We start from the raw sequence: 21064 nt of genomic DNA on the forward strand, positions 1-21064 counted from the left end.
CTGTTGCCCGTGAGTTTTGTTTTTGCTCCAAATAAAACTTTTTTGAATTCTACTTACCGGAGTCGTGCATTGTGGGTCCACTGCTTTTTATGAGCGTGACAGACACTTAGAGTTACATTAAAAAACGCTGATATGAAGCTGTACTAACACTACTAATCTACCCAGTAGTATACAAAGTATAATTAAGTAAATTATACTTTTATAAACTACAAAAATGCTCCTACCTGATACAAAAGAAATATAATTTATGAGTGATTTAATCATGCTGCTCTTTACATCCTGCCACTCGGAAATATCATACACGAACATGGTCTTCACTTACACTGCTACGCCGATGTCCAGATCTACATCTCTACCAAATCCATCACCACAGCCATATCCTCCACCCTGACCAGCTGCCTCAACGATATTCAAACCTGGATGCAAACCAACTTCCTCCAACTCAACTACAATAAATCCGACTTGATGCTCATCGGCCCGAAAGGCCTCACAAAGAACACCCATAACTTCGGTCTCACTGTCAACAACTCCACCCTGTCTCCATCCCCACACATCCGTAACCTGGTAGTCATCTTCGACAGCAACCTCACTTTTGAAAACCAAATAACCAGCAGCTTTGATGTACACCTTCACTTACAGAATTGACTACTGCAACAGCAACCTCTATGGTTCACCTGCAAAAGCCTTAAATTCATCCAAAACTCTGCTGTCCGTCTCCTCACCCACCTCCTCCTCCTCACTCACCCACCCGTTCCTGTGATCACATCGCTCCCGTCCTTCAGAACCTCCACTGGCTCCCTGTTTCCCAACGCATCCAGTTTAAAGTTCTCCTCACTCACAAAGCCCTCCATAACCAGGCTCCTTCCTACCTCACAGACCTGCTCCACCGCTACAATCTCCCCCCCCCCCGTAACCTAAGCTCCTCTGACGCAAACCTCCTCTCCCCACAACTCACGACCAAGCATCGTACCTGGGGTGACAGAGCTTTCACCATTGCAGCAGCAGGGAGGGGGCCCTCTGGAACTCCCTACCCATACACATCCGTGACTGTACTGACCTGGACACATTCAAAACACACCTTCAGATTAGCTTTCCACATACAATAGTCTTACATTTCTCACCTGATAGTTACTGGTTTTATTGTTTTTAATTGCTTTTAATATGCTTGTTTGATGTGTTGGTTTTATTGCTTATGTTTTTAATGTGACGTATGTGCTGGTTTTACTGTAAAGTGTCTTTGAGTACCATGAAAAGAGCTATATACATAAAATGTAGTATTATTATTATTATTATTATTATAATAATAATAATAATAATAATAATAATAATAATAATAATAATCTTTCCAAATGTTATCAGACCGAATGGGTGTCGCCACTTCCTCCCGCTGTACAAAGTGAAGCCAAAATCTCCTGGATGCATTATTATGGATATTATGGCACCAAGGTTATAATTGTTAACAAAAACTAACGAAATAACTAAAGAAACTAGGTGGGGAAAAAACATTGTCGTTAACTGAAATAAAAATAAAAACAAGGCATTACAAAAAAAGAGAACTAAAATAAAATGATCGAAGAAATGTCGTTAGTTTTCGTCTTTGTCCATTCTTACATAGAGCAAATAACGTTATATCTTTCAGAGTTAACCTTTCCGACCATAGACCTGTTTTATACAGTCTATGCCGTAGACATTTATAGTTTCCGACATTGGATGTCAAAATGAACACAACATAGTCCGTGCCCCTCACCTGGCATCATGGCTTACTGAAAGCCAGAAGAAAATGGCAGAGTCCTGTTTGATTATGACTGTGTCAGATAAAAGCAAGTTCCTCGTAGTGGAAGGTGGTAAAATATGTGGACAATTTATTAAAGGGAAAAATCCCACTAATTTTGAAAGTACATTTGAGAAGCGTGGACAAGGAGACTAACCTAGCTTACTTTAACAAGGTAAAGGAGAACGAAAAGCCCCCTTTCCCCGAAACAGAAGCTAACCCCGGTACAGGGCATGGATGTATGGGTACAGGGCCAGGCAGCATAACGGAGACAACCGTAGGACAGACAATAGTACAGGCGTGCTTTCACCGGCGACCCGATAGCTGCTGGTTAGTTAATACTGAAGAAAGGGAATTTCGGCAGAAAAGAAACAGGCCCGAAGGCCGAGATATCTGACTCCCAACTACTCTAATTCCCGCGCATTTGTTAATAGGACTTATGGATACCAAAACTCAAGGATCAACTTTGAGACGATAGATTCTGGTTAAGAAAAGTTTACGGAGTTCAGCAGATAAGTTAGAATCACATATGTGGGTTCACAAAAGACACTACGTAAGTATCCCTAGCTTCAGACAAAGGAGTCTGAGCTCAGGCTAGCAAAGTCTCTCCTGTTGTGAGCCCCGTTGTGCAATATCCCTCAACCTTTATCCTTTTCCTTAATGGGGTGTAATCCTCCTGTCTCTGGGCAGATTCTTCTGTTGCCACATACACACACACACACACACAGGGTTGGGTCCTCTGCCTGGTGCAACTTCCTCTTCTTGTTCTTGTAACCTTTAAACAATTCACTTTTATGCCATATAAGAACTTATCTATTTTGATGACTTAAGCTTAACCTTCTGTGCATCAAGACGTCACCCGGAGTACTTTTAACCACTTCCTCAATTTGACTGCACACTCTCCTGTTTTTTGTTTTGGTGAGGGGTGGAGTGACCTTTTTTAATCTTGGCCCCTGACAAATGACCCATATTACAAAAAAACTAACACGAAAAATAATCAAAGCTAAACTAAAACTAAGCATTTTCAAAAAATAAAAACTGAACTAGCAAACCCGCTTTAAAAACTAATTCAAACTGAATTTGAAAACAAAGTCAAAATGAAATAATAAAAAACTAATAAAATGCAAAACTGTAATAACCTTGGTTGGGAACCGGAGGGTCGCTGGTTTAAGTCCCTGTACGGACCGAAGTATGGAGTGTGGACTGGTAGCTGGAGAGATGCCAGTTCACCTCCTGAGCACTGCCAAGGTGCTCTTGAGCAAGGCACTGAACCCCCCCAACTGCTCAGGGTGCCTGTTCAGCATTCACAGCCCACTCATTAGCCCTTTCTGCATAACAATGTTAATTAATGTAAAAATGTTACACACTAAAGCTGTCTTTCCACACCAAACTCCATTGAAAAATCTGGCATTTTAATTATCATTTAACATTTAATACAACCCCTCTACATGACTTCAGTTCTGTAGAAATGTTATTGTCAGGACCGGTGACCAGAACTCAGACGCAGACCAGAGGTTAGTTGTAATTTAAGGTGATTTTATTGAACAGGACAAACAGAATGTGGTTCGGATGAGTCAGAGAGAGGGAATGGGGTCCGGGCTCCAGAACTCTGGGTCTAGCGGTGCTGGCAGGCTGGTCAGGTTTCTGGCACAGGGCGAGGTGGTTGGCTGAGGTGAGCCAGGACAAAAACAGGTTAGCAAAAGGTAATTCTCAATAGTGAAAGGTTTTAGGTTGGCTAGCATGTTATCATACTGGTTGACTCAACGATCCAGCGGAGACTGGAAGGTTGGCCTGGCTTATATGGGGAGTTGATAGATGATCAGGAACAGGAGTGCTGAGTGGTGTGATGAGCCTCAGGTGTGTCAGCGGCAGCTCCCGTGACCACGCCCACCTGTGGCTTCCAGAGCATGAGGGAGAAGCAAAACACACCAAGCATACAGCAAGCACACCAAAAGGGGAAAAAAGAACACAAAATGTACATTCACACACATACTATAAAGGAAGGCCAGGGTCACGGTCAGCAGGCCGTGACAGTTATAGGGTTTGAATGAAACCCTACTCTAAACTTATCATAACACTTAACTTTAAACAGACAATAACTGAAAACATTTAAAAGTGTGCAGGAGTTGGTCTACATTAACTAAACTTACCAGGGTTTAACTGACCTGGCTGACTGACTGACTGATTAACTATAGCCGTTAATGTTTTTACTAGCCTGTCCATGGCTTGTGCTACTTACTGATGAATATGGAACTGTTAAGTTGCACAATTTTTCATTGGTATTCGCCATAATAGATGGAAAAAAAATTTTTTAATCCCATTGGTGAATTGCAAATTTAGCTACTCAATGATGAACTTAGGGGACTATGAAAAAAGTTCATAGAGACGTACGTTTGCTGATGAATGGGATTCACCATAACCAGAAGCTATAATGGTCAAGTGTGTGAGCACAAACAGGGAATATGACTTGGTTTTTCGTGTTGCTCTCAGTGTACTTGAAGAGAAGAAGACATAGACCTAAAAACAGGGAAACAAAGACAAAAAAAGCTTTGCCAGAACACACTCACTGTCTGTACTTTTAACAGTACCAACTTGTCCTCAATGTGACTTTTGTTTGACAGCTTTGGGGCCCTATCTTGCAACCGGCGGAGTGCGGTGCAAAGCCTGATGCAAGTGTCTTTGCTATTTTAAGACCGTCCAGCGCCCGCGTCGTTTAAATAGAAAATGCACCTACGCCCATCTGTGCACCCATGGGCGTGCTGGTCTTACAGGGAGGTATGTTCAGGTGAATTCTTAGCGTTGTTGTGGTTGTGTATATTTTGTGTATATTTCTGTTCCCTGTTGTGTATATTTTGTTGTGTATATTTCTGTTCCCTGTTGTGTATATTTCTGTGGTGTATAGTTCTGTTGGTTCCCTGTTGTGTATGGTTCTGTTGTGTATATTTCTATTGTGGTTGTTTATATTTCTGTTTCCTGTTTTATTTTGATAGTCTGTTTCTCCCCCTTGTCTTGTCTAGTTTTACTTCCTGTTTTCCCGCTTTTTTTTAATTACTCTGCCCACTCCTAATGTGTTTCACCTGTTTCCCAGCCCTAGTGTCACCTGTTCCTCATTTTCTCATTTTCCCAGTGTATTTAGTCTCTGTGTTCCCTTTGTCTCTTGTCAGCATCATTTTGTGTTTGTTCCTGTGTAGTGTTTTCATGTGTCAGTTTCAGTCGGGTCCCATGCTGCCTTGTTGTCCTTGGATTTTTCTTTCTTCTCAAGCTACCGTTTCTGGACTACCTTTGTTTTTTTTTGGATTCCCTGCTCTCTGGTCCACTACATTTTGGTATTGTTTTTTGTCTGCTGCACTCAGGACTCCTTTTGTTGGTGTGTACTTAGTTTTTTGTGAAAATAAATCCTTCAGCTCAAACCACTCTCACCTGCTCCCTGCTTTTGGGTCCTCAAATTCTCTGAGACGTAACAAGGGTATCTCATCTTGAGGCAGCGGGAAGTGATCGTGCCATTGTCCGACAAAAACCTGGTCTAAGGTCAATAATGCAGCATTTCATTGTTATTTTAACAATGACATGTTTAGCTATTCCTCTGCCTCCTTTAGTGATAATGATACATGTAGTTTATTCGCTGCTCTGGAGGCGAGGCTTAGTGAGTTTGACGCCCGGCTCTGCAACATGGAATCAAAATCGTCTGCTTCCGTAGCTAGCCAGCGCCCCGTAGCTGGTGCGGGCCAACATACCGTAGCTTCTGTTAGCAATCCCCCGGCAGGCCCCGAGCAGCCGGGCAAGTGGGTGACTGTCCGAGGGAAGCGTAGCGCTAGCTCTAAACCAGGGAGTGCACATGACGGCGGTCACTCTAAACTGGAGCATCTTCGCTTTTCTAACAGTTTCTCCCTACTCAGTGATACACCCGCTGAGAAGCCAACTCTGGTTATTGGGAGCGCTATACTGCGAAATGTGAGGTTGACGGCTCCAGCGGCTGCGGTCTTGTGTGTCCCTGGGGACAGAGCGGGCAACGTGGATCCTATCTAAAACTGCTTTATCATATCTTTGAAGAGCTCATAATACCTTATTGTCCCACTACAGCACTGCACTCCCAGAATGCAGAGTTACTTGCGGTTCCTAGAGTCTCTAAAAGTAGAATGGGAGCCAGAGCCTTCAGCTATCAGGCTCCTCTCCTGTGGAACCAGCTCCCAGTCTGGGTCCGGGAGGCAGACACCGTCACCACATTTAAGAGTAAACTTAAAACTCTCCTCTTTGATAAAGCTTATAGTTAGGGAGTGAGGAGTTGCAGCGTTTGCCTAGACCGGTGGAGGAGGGTGTATTGCTACAGTCACAGCACCTCTTCTCTGCTTCTCTTCATAATCGTCAAATTAATCTACCATATAACCAATGATATAATCAAAGTAGAGGGAGGCAGGTCAGTACAGCCCGATCCGGCAAGGGAGAGTTCTAGCCTGACCAGGCTCCTCTCCTTAACCTGTCTCTCGTAATTATGCTGTTATAGTTTTAGACTGCCGGGGGACTTCCTTTTGACATACTGAGTTTCTCTCTTCTCTCTCTATCCATCTGTGTGCATCCTTGTCCCAGAAATGCTTGTTACTAACTTAGCTCTGGGGAGCTGATTCCCCGGAGTCCTTATGGGTTTCTTTTGTCCAGTATGTTTCCTTGGATTAGGGTGGCACCTAAATCATGGTTGCAGCTGTCCCGGTGGTCCTGCTCTGCACCCTGCTACCCTCTGCAGTGCCCTGCTACGTCCTGCTGTGCCATGCTATGCTCTGCTAGGCCATTAACTACTACAACTACTATTTCTGCGCCCTGCTACGTCCTGTAACGCCCTGCCTTGCTCTGCTGTGCCCTGCTACATCCCGTAACTCCCTGCAGTGCCCTGCTGTGACATGAAATACTACAACTACTATTTCTGGTCATTGTTCCATTATCTTTATTTATCTACTATTTTGCCATACTTCTTCGTTCCACATCCTGCTGCTGCAGGAATAGCAAGGTGGATTTCGGTGCCTCATTCTGGTGCCACTGATATGCCTGAACTTCTCTCTGATGCTCTGAAACAGACGTTACAGGCAACAGAAACATCGCTGCATGTGACGCTAGTTAACACTATACTCAATAGCAGCTAACGTTACCCTACCGCTAGCTAGTAGCTGGATTAAACACAGACGGTGCGTTCAATGACACTGGTAATTTACAGCGTCGTGGTGCCTTCAAAGTTGTTGTTAAATGCCCTTTTCCCATCTGGTGGTTGTTTTTGTAATTCAACAGCTATTTACTAGTGAAATAAGTTATTGTTATAGTGATTACATTATTATTAAACATTCTTTAATGTTGCCAACTGTGTAGTACCCGTCTTTTTTTTTTTTTTTTTACTTTCTTAAAGTATCGGTTCAGGCACCGTTAAGGCACCGGTACCGTTTTAAAAGTACCGCTTTAGCACCGGTATCCAAACCAAACAATACCCAACCCTAATATTGACTCTAGATTCAAATGTGTGATTAGATTAAATATATAATAAACACATACAAATCTTAAAATCAAGTTCATAAAGTCATTTTCTTTGCATTCATTTGATTCCCAATCAAGATCCACTGGTAGTAATTGCTTTCCATTGTTAATATGTACTTAAAAATGTTCTGAAATGCAAAATAATAGAATTTTAATCAAGTGATAAAACATGCGATTTATTGCGATAAACTAGAAATTCATCGATTAATCGCGATTAAGAAAATGTAATCGTTTGACAGCCCTACTTTATACTCACAAAAAAGTTAAAACATGTAGATTCTCAGGCAAGTTCTGCAGTTATAGGGAGCGTATTTTTTCTATTATTTCTAGGCAGATTTATGGAAGTTTATTCACCAGAGATATCAGAGATAATGACATCACCTGAACACAAATTTGTTTTTCATGTCTGTGTGTTCAGATTTGACCGAGTAATGACTCTGAGAAGAAGTGTGTTTTTGACGCAAGTGGGGGCACAAGGGCGCTAAGGGTTTTAACCTCTCCAGGTTCACTGTACCGTGGACGGCACACTTTGTCGCTGTGGCGTCACTGTAACGTCACTGGCCTTAAGGTTTCCATAGATACCTTGTTTGAGCCAATATGTTCAGTTTAGCCTTTGATAGCCCTATGGGAAACTGATGATCTCTCTGACGCGATGTCAGGCCCATGTGCGGCTGTTAGACATTTGCTCGGACCAGTTAGACTCCCGTGTTACGGCACCCTAATATCCTTATAGCCAATGAGCAGACGAGTCAATAGACACCAAACTTTTAAGTTTGTATGATTGATGTGGGTGTGTTTGTGTATTTGAGAAGTGTTTTATTTTGTACTTTATTGGCTTTTTTCTTTGCACTTTTCAAATTGAAATAAGAAAAACGGACAGACATATCTGTAGAAAACAATTCATATAAAATCCATTTTTGAGTCTCTTGGCTTCTGGGCTTTTTCTCAGTAAGCTGAGACATGTGGCTATGACCTTGTGTTGTCTGTATCTCATTAGATGTGTTTACAGCAGTGTATTTTAATCATTTTACAGATGTATGATTTGGACGGAAATAAAAACCTCCATTCTAGCCTCTCTAACTCTGTGTCAGTAAGGCCTAGAACCACCCTGACACTTGTAACAGAAACCCGAGAGTGTTACCTTTCCAATGATACCAGGCTCACCCCTGAGTGTCAAAGTATATGGGAGCTGTACCACTTTTAATTTGGGTATGATTACCAAAAAGCATGGAATTTCAAGTGTTTCTTAAGAAGTTAAAGTACCTCAATCGCCTCCATGAGTGTGTTGCAACTGCTGCTGCTGTTGCTAATCGGGCTGAATCCCTTTTTATCAGCTAAAAAATAGATATAGTAGAGTTGTTTTATGGTCGCTCTACTCCACTGCTTAAGTCGACAGCTGCATTATATTTTATGTTGACGACTGCTGTAGTTTGTCAATGACTGTCATGTTAGTCCTGTTAAGTAAAACATACTTTAAACAAACTTTTTGGGACTTAGTTCTTAATCCAAACATTAACTTGGTGCATTATAAAACATCTGTAAGAGTTGCTTCTTGATTGTACAATTTACAGCAGAAGTTCTCTGAGAATCTCTTTGGTAACACTTTACTTGACAGTACCAACATAATCGTGACATGACACTGTCATAACTCGTGTCATGATAGCCAGTCTTATCCTTCATGATATCTTAATGACAAATAAAAATGGTACCACTTGAGGTCAAAATATTAGTTCACTGTCATAATAGTGTCATGAAAGCAAGTCTTATCTATGATATCTTAATGACAAATAAAAATGGTACCACTTTACTTGAGGTCTAAGAATCTATCCATCTCATAATGGATGGTCATAATAGTGTCATGACAGCCAGTTTTGTGAAATATCCTGTCACACAGCTATTTGACCAAGTGCTAGAACTGGTCTCTAACCTTGCACATCTAATTATAATAATCATTATGTCAACATGACATCATCATGAATACAAAAAGAGGTGGATTTTCTTTTATGTCAAGTTGTTATGACAAAGACATCCTCTGGTAATGTCACTTTGATTAATGTCAAGTTGTCATAATCAAGACAACACAAACAATGTCAACTTGTCATGACCAAAACCGAATGACACTTAATGACAGAAGTCATAAACGTTTGACTTGTTTATAAGGTTCATGACACATTTATGACAGTGTCATGTCACGATTATGTCGGTACTGTCAAGTAAAGTGTTACCATATGAACAAACAAGTCAAATACAATCAGAGCAACGAGTCAGAGATACTGTACTGACCTGGGCAGCAGGTTTGTCCATAACACTGTGATCACAAAAAGACGTATTAAACACGAGCAGTCTATTTACAGGACTACTCAACTCAACTTTATTTATATAGCACCTTTGATACAAACATGCAGCTCAAAGGGCTTCACAGAACAAACTTATCTAATGTTTCAGCTTACAGTTTGCACTCAGCCTACATTAAAACTAGTAACATTATTTAATAACTGTCTCATAATCTTACAGGTTGGGAAACCACTGCATTATCCTTCATGTGCAACACATAGAGTTGCATAGTTTTTACTTACAGATGCAGCCGGCAGTACGATGGACAAACAGAGCAACAAAACAAACTGAAAGCCTGATGTCATCTGTGGAAAGACGTTAAACAAAGTCAACATACTGCAGACAAGGACATATATGCAGATAATAAGTAATAACTGGGATCAGTGAGACATTTATCAAATTAAAGTATCCAGCTATTAAAAAGTGAATTATATAATATAGATATGGTTTAATATTTTAATTCATATTTAAAATGTCTAAGTATTAAATGGTTAAAAAGTAAAGTATAATTACCTTTGCTGAGGTGATGATTGGCTGACACAGAGGAGAAGAACGGAGACGGTCACTCATAGAAAATGAGCAATCCATGACTGGGGGTGTGTGTGGTCCTCGATGATATTTGATATTTGTACTATACTGGTGGGGGTCTAGTGTAGGAGGAAAGCTGGGCTTGAGGTGGGCTAAGATTAGCTTCTCAAGGCACTTGGTGATGATGGGGGTCAGTGCTACCGGACGATAGTCATTCAGGCACTCTGGGTTTGATCGCTTGGGCACGGGGACGATGGTGGTGGTCTTGAGGCACACGGGAACAACAGTTTGGGCCAGTGACAGGTTGAATATGGCGGTAAAGACTCCAGACAGTTGCTCGGCCCATGTTCTCCACACGCGCCAGGGATGCCATCCGGGCCAGCTGCCTTCCGTACATTCACCCTACTCATAGAAGTTGTTAGGCTCATTAGCAAAGGAGGTAGTGGTGGTTGAGTTTGCTCTTCTGTAGTCTGTGATGGCCTTACCACATACTTAATGTCGGGAGTCAGAGTTATTGAAGTGCTCCTCTGAAGTTTGTGGATTTGTTGGGCGTTCCGTATTCCCCTTTTCAGGTTAGCCCTGGATGTAAGTAAAGTTTATTTATATAGCACATTTCACAGATAAAAAAAAATCACAAAGTGCTTCACAATAAAATGTAATACAGTACAACAAATTAAAATACAAGAAAATGAAATACAAACAGAAAACATAACAAACAACCATAAGAAACCCTCGACTAACTAAAAGCCTGCTTGAAGAGCAGAGTCTCCCTATGCAGAAAGGGAGGCAAGGCATCCCACAGCCTAGGAGCCACTGCCTGGTTAGATCGGTCCCCTCTACTTTTAAAATGAGTACGAGGAACCACTAATAGCCTCTGACCTAATGACCTCAGACCCCGGGTGGGAGCATGAAGCTGTATCAAGTCAGAGATGTAGGTAGGAACTTGACCATGCAGGGCTCTAAAAGTTAAGGACCAGGATTTTAAATTGAATTCTATACTGGACTGGTAACCAGTGAAGTGCTGCTAAAACAGGCGTGATGTGTGCTCTTTTGTTAATGTGAGTTAAAAGCCTTGCAGCCGAGTTCTGAACAGCCTGGAGATGGTAAAGCTCCTTCTTACTCAAACAGGTGCTGTAGGCTTCTGGGTTGCCGGATCGGAAAGCAATGTTTCCTTGCTTCGGGCCTTTATTAGTAGACGGACGTCCTTATTCATCCAAGGCTTCTGATTGGGGTATATCATGATCTGCTTGTGAGTTGTGACATCATTGACGCTTGTGTTGATGTATTCCAGAACAGAGGTGTATGTCTGCTGCTGCATTAAAAACTGTCTCGCCTTTGCCTTACCTTGCACATTTCCCAGTCGCAACTATATGTTCTCCCGCAAACTATGCAGAGTCTGAGCGGCAGCGAGGAGGAACTTTGAGAGCGGGCGACGGTGGGAGCTACTGGACGCTGTTTTCGGCCCTCGGCTTCGGTTGCACAGAGTAGAAACCAGAGCAAACATACCACCAGAGAGTTGCCAGCTCAAGCCTGACGTCCCGACCGGCCGGAGAGCCACCCGGTAGCCCACTTCGTTTTGCTGAGGGAAAACCCTGGGAGGGAATTTGTCTCTCTCGTTCTTTTTACAGGCTGAAAAGAGAGAAATATGGCAAACACCAACGCGAAACAGAAAGACATTCATGACATCAGGAGCCTCATCGAAAACAAGTTCGACGGACTGAAAACATTGGAATTTTCACAAGGGGAATTAGGCGAAATAAAAAAAAAGGTAGAAATGGTGTTGGGTTTGATGAAGAGGGTTGATGAGCTAGAACGACAGAATGAGGAGAAAGGCAACAAAATTACAACCTTGGAGGGCAGGATCAATGATCTAGAGCAGTACTCCAGAATAAACGACATAGTGGTGACAGGGTTGAAAACAAAGCCTCAGTCCTACGCCAAAGCAGCAGTCAGTTCATGAAGGGGTGACGTGTTCACAAAACAGAAAGAAGAGGGCAAGATAGCACCCATAATAGTGAGATTTACCAACAGAAAGTCTAAAATTAACATACTAAAAAAAGGGAAAATGCTCAAGGGGACCAATGTATTCTTAAATGAGCATCTCACAAAAAACAATGCTGAGTTAGCCTGGCGTGCAAGACAGATGTGCAGAGAGAAAGATTTAAGGGTACGTGGACCAGAAACTGTAAAGTTTATATACAAACGAATGGAACTCCTGAAACAGCTGAAGTGAAGCTAGTGAGAGGCCTAGAAGACCTAGGAAAATATAAAGGAAGATGAGGCCTTATAGCCGAGGTAACACTATGACATAGGCCACGAATACAAAACAAGCCTATGAACGTAAACCGAGATACAGATCTGGAAATTAACTGTTTTAACAATTTAGAAAATTGCAATTATTTCTCTGTAGACCAATTTAACAATGATATTAAAGTAGAAGACAACATTTCAGTTATTCATTTCAATAGTCGTAGCCTAAATAAGAACTTCCAGGACATAGAGGATTACCTAAGTGAAGTTAAGAGGCCTTTCAGTGTTATAGCAATTTCTGAAACCTGGATTGGTAATGGTAGGGGTGAGGAATATGAAATTCCAGGAAATGGGTCAAAACACATAAGCAGAACAGAAAAAGCAGGAGGAGGAACAGCGCTGTATGTAGATAGAAGATTAAATTATAGCGTAGTAGACAGGTTGACAGGGGCTGTGGAAAATGTTTGTGAATGCATAACTATAGAGATTGTTATGAGCAGGAACAGAAATATCATGATAAGCTGTGTTTATCGGGCTCCGAGTTATGACATAACTATGTTCAAGGATTGGATGGAAAAAGTGTATGCAAAGACTGAACAGAAGGTCATGTTTATATGTGGGGACTTCAATATAGACTTACTGAACATGTTTTTTTGTAACAGTAGGCCCCAATCTGGCAGGGGAAATTATACCGCCAGATGGGGGCAGTGTAGAACAATTTTATGGAGCCAGAAATTCTGAATCGATGAGAAAAGTGGGAGAGAATGAGATAATTGAACTTGTGAATACATTGAAAAACTAAAAATCAATAGACTGGAATGGGATAGACATGACAATAGTAAAAGAAGTCATTTCAGACATCGTAGTGCCTTTGGCGTGCATTTGTAACCTATCATTCCAATCGGGCTGTTTCCCTGACAAAATGAAAACAGCAAAAGTAATTCCACTGTTCAAGGCTGGAGATAAACAATTATATACAAATTATAGACCTGTCTCACTCTTATCTCAATTCTCAAAAATACTTGAACAACTCTTTGTTGCAAGACTGGACTGCTTTGTGGAAAAACATAATCTATTAATTGATTGTCAATATGGATTTAGAGAAAGAAGATCAACATCGATGGCCTTGATGGAACTTATGGAAAGACTTACAGGTTCAGTTGATAAGAAGTTTGCAGTGGGAGTGTTCATAGACCTCAGGAAAGCATTTGATACCATAGACAATGAGATTATGTTGGAAAAAATGGAAAGGTTTGGAATCAGAGGTGTAGGTCTGGAATGGCTGAAGAGCAGTATGTACAAGTGGGAAATGCCATGTCCAAGTTAGTTAACATCACGTGTGGCGTGCCACAGGGCTCGATAATTGGACCAAAATAATTCATTATGTATATAAATGATATTTGTAACCTGTCCAATATATTGAAATTTGTCATTTTTGCAGATGATACTAACATTTTCTGTACAGACGATTACAAAAGCTAATGGACAAGGTGACCGTAGAACTAGGTACATTGAAACTGTGGTTTGATGTAAACAAGTTATCTCTAAATTTGAAAAAAACTAAGTTTATGATTTTTGGAAATCGCAAAACACATTTAACAACTCATGTAAGCTTAAGGATAGAAACTGAAGAGTTCGAGAGAGTTTATGAACACACACCCTTCTAGGGGTAATAATTGACCATAAAATCAGTTGGAAATCACAAGTAAACCACGTAAGATCCAAAATTTCCAGAAGCATTGGGGTGCTGAGTAAAGTCAGACACTTCCTAAAGTATAGATCTATGAACACTCTCTACACATACTACCATATTTAACGTACTGTGTTGAGATTTGGGGCAATGCCTGTAAAACCACTACAGACAGTGTGCACAGTTCAGAAAAGAGCTATACGAATTGTGAATAATGTCGGCTTTAATTATCACACTAATTCTTTATTTCTTAAGTCAAACACACTGATATTCATGGACCTGGTGAACCAAAATACTACGTTAGTTCTGTATGAGGCCAGAAATAATCTACTTCCCCCCCAACATTCAAACCGTGTTTAGAGAAAGAGAAGGGGGTTACGCCCTCAGAGGAAACAACCTACCTGTAACAGTAATGAAAAGCAGGTGCATTTCTGTCTGCGGCGTGAAGTTATGGAACGCATTGCCAAGGGAATTAAAACATATCGGGAATGTTTTTATATTTAAAAAAGGGTTCAAAGAAATGATACTAGATAAGTATAGAAACTGAGTAATATTATTGTGTGCGAAGGTGGATAATCATGTTGATGATGACAAGCATCATTACCATTAGGGTTGTCATCATTAATTATGATATTATTTACCTTAAGGTGGTAATTGCAATGTATAAAAGCACTGACCCTAAATGGGTATATGTAGGTGTGTATGTATGTATGTCTGTGGGTATGTATGTAGGTATGTATGTACGTAGGCATGATGTAGGCATGTTTTGATTCGTTTTTTGTTTTTTTCTTTCCGTAAATTTCTTTTATCTTTTTTGTCTTGTTGATTTTATTTCCTTGAAAATGAGTTTGTTATTTTAAAAATGTCACAAGTGGGGGCCTTATATTAGCTGAAGCTTCTGACCCTACCCTTTGGTTACGACCAATAACATTCATTCATTCTCAACGTCAACTGGTGGCGAACAGACTCCAGTCCGTGTGCTGAAACCCAAGCTGTAGTGTGGCTTCTGCACCCTCGGGCCAGATCTTTACAGTCCTCACTGTGGGTTTCACCCGGCTGATGAGGGGTGTGTATCTGGGCAGCAGCAGCAGGGAGAGATGGTCAGATTAACCCAGGTGGGGGAGTGGTGTAGCCTCTTCTGGGTGTGCAGTTTGCGGTTTGCTAATGGCAGCATGTAGTTCTTTCATTGCTTGCTTTGCATTGGCATCAGGGGGTTATCACATGATAACAGTACATGTGAATTCTCTGGGTAGGTAAAAAGGCCGGCAATTAACAGACAGATATTCAGTTAAGGACGTGAACACCTGCATAAGCTACTATTTCCTGATGTTATACTCAGCTGATGAAAGTATTTTCAAAAACGTTCATAGAGACGTACATGTATGTTTGCTGATGAATGGGAGTCACCATAACCAGAATCAGCTTTAATGGTCAAGTGTGTGAACACAAACAGGGAGTTTGACTTGTTTTTTGTCTTGCTCTCAGTGTACTTGAAGAGAAGAAGACATAAAGCTATAAAACAAGGAAACAAAGACAAAAAAGCTTTGCCAGAACACACTCACTGCCTGTACGTTATGCAGATATATGTAGTGCAGTAAAAAGTACAATATTTACCTCTGAGATGTAGTGGAGCAGAACATGGAAACACTCAAGGAAAGAACAAGTACCTCAACTTTGTACTTAACCAAAGTCAGAAAACATCATCACAGAAACACAACAGATTTCTCTTTGAAATGTTTATTCAGGTTTGACATTGTGACGTGGTGAGATCTTCATGTCCTGCTTTCTTCTGATTGGTCAATGTGTCAGCAGGAAGCTGAGGTCACTACCAGGGTCGTACTCCACTGTGGGCTTTCCCCTAAAACACACAAAACACATCATGATGATTATTGTTACTGGTTTTCAGGGGTGGAATGTCCAAATGTTGAGGTACTTGTACTTGTACTTGAGTCTTTTCTTTTCGTGCCACTTTCTACTTCTACTCCGCTACATTTCAGAGAGAAATATTGGACTTTTTACTCCACTACATTCATCTGTTACAGCTTTAGTTACTTTAGTTACTAGTTACTTTACACATTAACATTCCTGCACACAAAACACATGTAGTTTATAAATCTGATGTTTTATTCTAAAGTAAACTAGCCGACAATATAACGGCTACAAGTCAGCTGAGATGATCAGACCATTAAACACACAGCTGGTTGATCCTCTACACTTTCTACAATGTTTTAATACTTAAACTACATTTTCCTGATGATACTTACACACTTTTACTGAAGTAACATTTTCAATGCAGGACTTTTACTGTAACAGGGGGCCAGATCTACGTACATTTCCGAACGTAGTGTTATCAGCGCCATGGCCAACCCGCAGAAAGCGCACGCTGTGATACTTCAGCTTACGTTGTATTTACCAAACCTGCAGTTCATCGGCTAATCAGCGCCTTTCTCCGCCCACTATACCGTAAATCGCGCTGTAGCAAAGCGTTAAGTACTGGTGCTATGATACGGCTGAGTGCAGACTGCCATATTCCTACAGCTGATGCTATGACTGTTAAATGATCCTGATGCCAATATTTGTAATGCAGCGAGGAGTTTAACAGCTGCTGGACTGGAATGTGAACGCTGAGTCGGAGATTCAATGTCATCTTTGATTTCTTCCAGTAACTGCAATATTGCATGGCTGCTTAATCTGTAACGCCTAATGATGTCGTGTTCCCTCAACTGAAAAAGTGTGATCCTTGTGGCAAACATCTTTTCAGCTCGTCTACTTGGTCTATGTCTCCGTCTTGCTCATTTCACCAGGAGGCATATGCCAGGAAACCCGCTTGCGGCTGGTTTACACCTGCTTTTAAGAGGCAAAATCAAAAGGCAACCGCAAAATAGAGGAGCACTTTCACGGGCAGTTTTTGTACATACTGCGGAATACATAACTAGGCGCACTTTACGCAGATAAGCCCGTTAGCAGATAAGCCCGTTGACAGCAACGGTAGTGTTCACATTTATGCACAATGACACTGGAGAGACACGAGGAAATCATCGGAGGAGAGAGGCAACGAGCAAATGTTTTTTTAGAGAGATGAGACCTCCTTTCCTCTGAAGCATCACATGAATTCGTCAGCTGTTTGGGCGGAGTTAGGAACTCCTTCAGCTGCACGGCTTCCGGGAAGGCTGCTCTCTGTATCCTCGCTCATAGCTCCTCGATGACCCCCCCTCCATGCTCGCTCCTCAATGATCCCTCCTCGCTCCTGGATGATCGGTCCTCGGAGAAGAAATAAGAGCTTTGAGACGGCCTTCACCGAGGAGGGACAGAACAACCTCTGGTTCAGCCGAGGACCGAGGAGTCGAGGAGCTATCAAATAAGGGTCATGAGATGCAGCTTATGTTCAATTTGCTTCAAAGCCCGCCGCACTTTCTGGTGGGCTGGCTCTCACATAAAGCTCCTCCGGGTAATGTAAGATAAGTTCAGGGTGCAGTGCATGATGTGTGAAAGAGACGTGTGTCTGTGTATTAACGTTACCTGGAGAAGAGTCTGGCCTTGGTGGTTCCCAGTAGTGTGGCTTTGTTCCCCTCCACCAGCAGCAGGGATCCCTCCCTCAGACCCTGAAGATGCACAAAATGACCGTAAATTATCTGATAAAAAGCCGGTATTTGTCTGTGGCCTTCTCGAACAAATAAAGGCAATAAAACATTGAAAACATTGTGCTATAATGGCTGTATTTGGTAAATTTCCAAAGCTCTATTGCCATCATTACAACAATCATTATTAACCCTAAGATCATTGATTACGTGAATTCTGCTGACAAATAATTTCCAATCGACTGTTCACAGTTTACAAAGAAACAGCAGCAGATTTGCCATCAGAAATCTTAGCAATTTTTCTATGTTGTTTTCTTAAATGAAGTGAACACTTCCAGCAACTTTTTCACAATAAAAGCGTACCTGTAAAGGGAGGGAATTATGTACATTGATCCTCTTGAATCATTTCAATGAGAAACATCTGAAGGAAGTGTACAACATCTTTCCCAGCTAGCTTAAAGGCAGGGTCGGTAACTATTTCTAATACACACTTTTTATATATATTGTTTGAAATGGTCTTTACACCCCGACAGCATAAATAACTTATGGGCTCTGAAAAAGGAGCGAAAAAGATCTGTCACCTGTAGCTTGTGTAATCCTGTAAACACGCCCACCAATCAAAACCTGGCGGTACGCTTGGAAAAAAACAATGAAATGCCTCCTTGCGTAGGCACAACGGGCCTACTCTACCCCTCCCGCGAACGAGCCTGAGCTCAATGAACATCGTCGCCGGAGTTACTGCAAGTCTACAGGGGAACGGAGGAAAAAACTCAGCAAAAGTTGCCGCTGCTGCAGTTACTTGCACCCTGCTAAAAAGGCAAAGAAAAGAAAGTCTGACGCTGAAAAAGCGGGGACTACAAAGGCTGCAGATGCAGATTGGGGGGTTAGACGGAGCCACCGAGGAGATGCAACTTTCAAATCTTGCTAGCTTTTCAACATTCTCACTCTGCCTTTACCAGTGATCTTAAATAATGGCAGACTGGAAGCGAGCATTTAAGAAGAGGAACTGAGGAGTATGACATGACAGTTGTTGGGATTAGTGCTGTAGACATGTACATTACACTGACTTTATCGAGACGAACAAAAGGTAAACGTGGAAATAGTTTGGAGTTTGGAGTCTCACCAGGACACATGGAGTGTCAGCTTCTTCATGGTACTGAGTGATCCTCTGCTCTCTGGTCTCCTGCACAGGAATAATGAAGTCAAATTAAGTACAATGTTAACACAGAGCCCTGTTGTTCTAGCCTATATCTGTTTACAGTCAATCAAACTGTGTCCACTGGCTCCCCCCCTCACTTGCATTGTATAAAACAGTGGTTAGCATATTTTCTAGACAGTTATGCTTGAGCTCTCTACAGCAAGGATTAACAAAGCCAAGTCATCAACTATCAGCCTAAGGTAAAGCACAGCAGCACAAATATCAGACCTAATGACGTCAGCGCCACAAGAACTAGAGGAGAGTGATTTTGTTCTTGTTCAATTTGTGTTTCTCTGTTCTGTGCACTATCTGACATTACCTGGCACATATTGTGGAATTGGTTTTGTATGTCTGAAGGTGCTAATAAAAAGTTGATCGCAAAAACAAACAAACAACAAAAAACACCAGATGAAAGTAGACAGCTTGAAGTATATTTTACTGATAATACTTTTACTTGAGCAGGATGATTTTGAATGCAAGACTTCTACTTGTACTGGAGTATTTTCTACTTTTGTTGTGTTGGTGTTTTCTCACTGAGCCGTTGCAGACTTTAATACTAACGTCTGTTAATAAAAAAAAGGAAACTTTTCTGTGTAGATGAGGAGGCAGTAAAACCCAGAGTGTCTCAACACTGAGCCGGCTGATTGATGATGATTTAGCCGACTGATGGGTCGAGTCCAAAGGTTGATCAGTTATCATCCCCTCAGGTTGATTAAAAGCTGAGTATGTATTGATGAACCTGGGATCTGACATGTTTGAACCTTGATATCAGCAGCTGTAAAGTTTTAAAATAGTCTAACGTTGTTCCCTTTCTGCCGGAGGAAGTTTCGCAACACGTGAAGCTGTGAAAACAACAGTGGTTAACGAAAAGAAATGCAGCGTCAGAAAACTGAAACGAGAGTCCTAACGTAGGACTTTTTTGAGGTTTTGAAACTCTAGATAATTTGTGAATGGGAGCCTTTAAAGAAACATGACAAACACAGCTGTCCCACAATCAGGGGGGAATGTTTTCCAACAGTGTTAACGTTTGCTGTAAGTAGGGGTCCTCTGCTCCTAGACACTGTAATAACGATTGAGTTTAGCCAACAAAAGGTGACCGGCCTGTTAAGTTTAGACACCAAAACCATTGGTAAGAAAGAAGATCATGAAAAAAGATGGAGGTTTGGATTAAAACACTCCTTGGACATGAACACTTGTTTCCTGGTGAAAGTCTTGTGTTTTCTCCTTAACTTCTTCAGGACATGAACACCTGTTTCCTGGTGAAAGTCTTGTGTTTTCTCCTTAACTTCTTCAGGACATGAACACCTGTTTCCTGGTGAAAGTCTTGTGTTTTCTCCTTAACTTCTTCAGGACATGAACACCTGTTTCCTGGTGAAAGTCTTGTGTTTTCTCCTTAACTTCTTCCAGCCCTAGTTAAAATGTGTAGTAATGTTTCCCGTATTTAAAAAAAGAGTGAAAGGTTGTTTCTTCTGACTCACCCCCATGTGGCGGCTGTTGGGGTCGGTGTCCAGGTAGTGCGGGTTAATGTTGAAGGGGACGAGGCCGATGGCGGAGAAGGACGGAGGGTAGACGATGGGCATGTCGTTGGTGGTGTTGATGCTGGCGGTGGCCACGTTGGTGCCGGCACTGGAGCCCATGTAGGGGATGCCGTCCTGCAGAGGAGAGGGAGGGGGGAGGGAATAACTGGTTATTTGTATTTAACGTTTGCTCTCTGGTTGTCATTTATTGGCTGACGTATACGCAGATACAGATATAATCCTGTCAGTCTGTCTGTCTGTGTGTGTGTGTGTGTGTGTCACCTCGAGCACTCTCCTCCGGATCTCTGTCACCACCTTGTTGTCGTAGAGACTCTTCAGCAGCCGGAAAGTGTTTCCTCCTCCTGGAAAAAAAACCACACAAACGTCCCTTCACATCAGCAGGTAAACTACAGAATAACAATAACAGGGAAGAGAGGAAGGGGACAATGGTAAAGGAAAGGAAAGAAGGTGGCAGGAAGAGGGAGGGAAAAAAGAATAATAGGAAACAAGGAAAGAAAAGAGAAATTCCCTTAATCTCCTATCCCTATATAGACGTAAAACTCTTTGTGAAACATGAACAAACACAAACTCAAGTTTGAAACTGAACTTAAGGGACAATTCCGGCGCAAAATGAACCTAGGGGTTAATAACGTATGTGTACCGAGTCGACCGTTCTCTGGGATC

General features: G+C 41.7%; 1 protein-coding gene and 1 long non-coding RNA gene across 2 annotated transcripts in view; both read right to left on the bottom strand.

Moving 5' to 3' along the window:
• Positions 1-3292: 3292 nt before the first annotated feature.
• On the bottom strand, positions 3293-10160 carry LOC144525697 (uncharacterized). Its single transcript, XR_013502700.1, has 5 exons — positions 10133-10160; positions 9862-9924; positions 9569-9593; positions 3524-3662; positions 3293-3438 (listed from the first exon to the last, which is right to left on the bottom strand). It is a non-coding gene; the product is annotated as an uncharacterized LOC144525697 (long non-coding RNA).
• Positions 10161-15808: 5648 nt separating this feature from the next.
• The window catches only part of LOC144525698 (alpha-aspartyl dipeptidase), an 8809-nt gene continuing 3553 nt past the window's right edge, over positions 15809-21064 (bottom strand). The window contains exons 4-8 of the mRNA XM_078262749.1: positions 20663-20742; positions 20342-20515; positions 18789-18848; positions 17607-17689; positions 15809-15945 (exon numbers count right to left, since the gene is read on the bottom strand). Coding sequence (XP_078118875.1) covers positions 15885-15945; positions 17607-17689; positions 18789-18848; positions 20342-20515; positions 20663-20742 — 458 coding nt within the window. The 3' untranslated portion in view covers positions 15809-15884. The remainder of the gene's footprint in view (positions 15946-17606; positions 17690-18788; positions 18849-20341; positions 20516-20662; positions 20743-21064) is intronic.

Source organism: Sander vitreus, chromosome 11 (genome assembly GCF_031162955.1).
Source record: "Sander vitreus isolate 19-12246 chromosome 11, sanVit1, whole genome shotgun sequence".
Taxonomy (NCBI): Eukaryota; Metazoa; Chordata; class Actinopteri; order Perciformes; family Percidae; genus Sander; species Sander vitreus.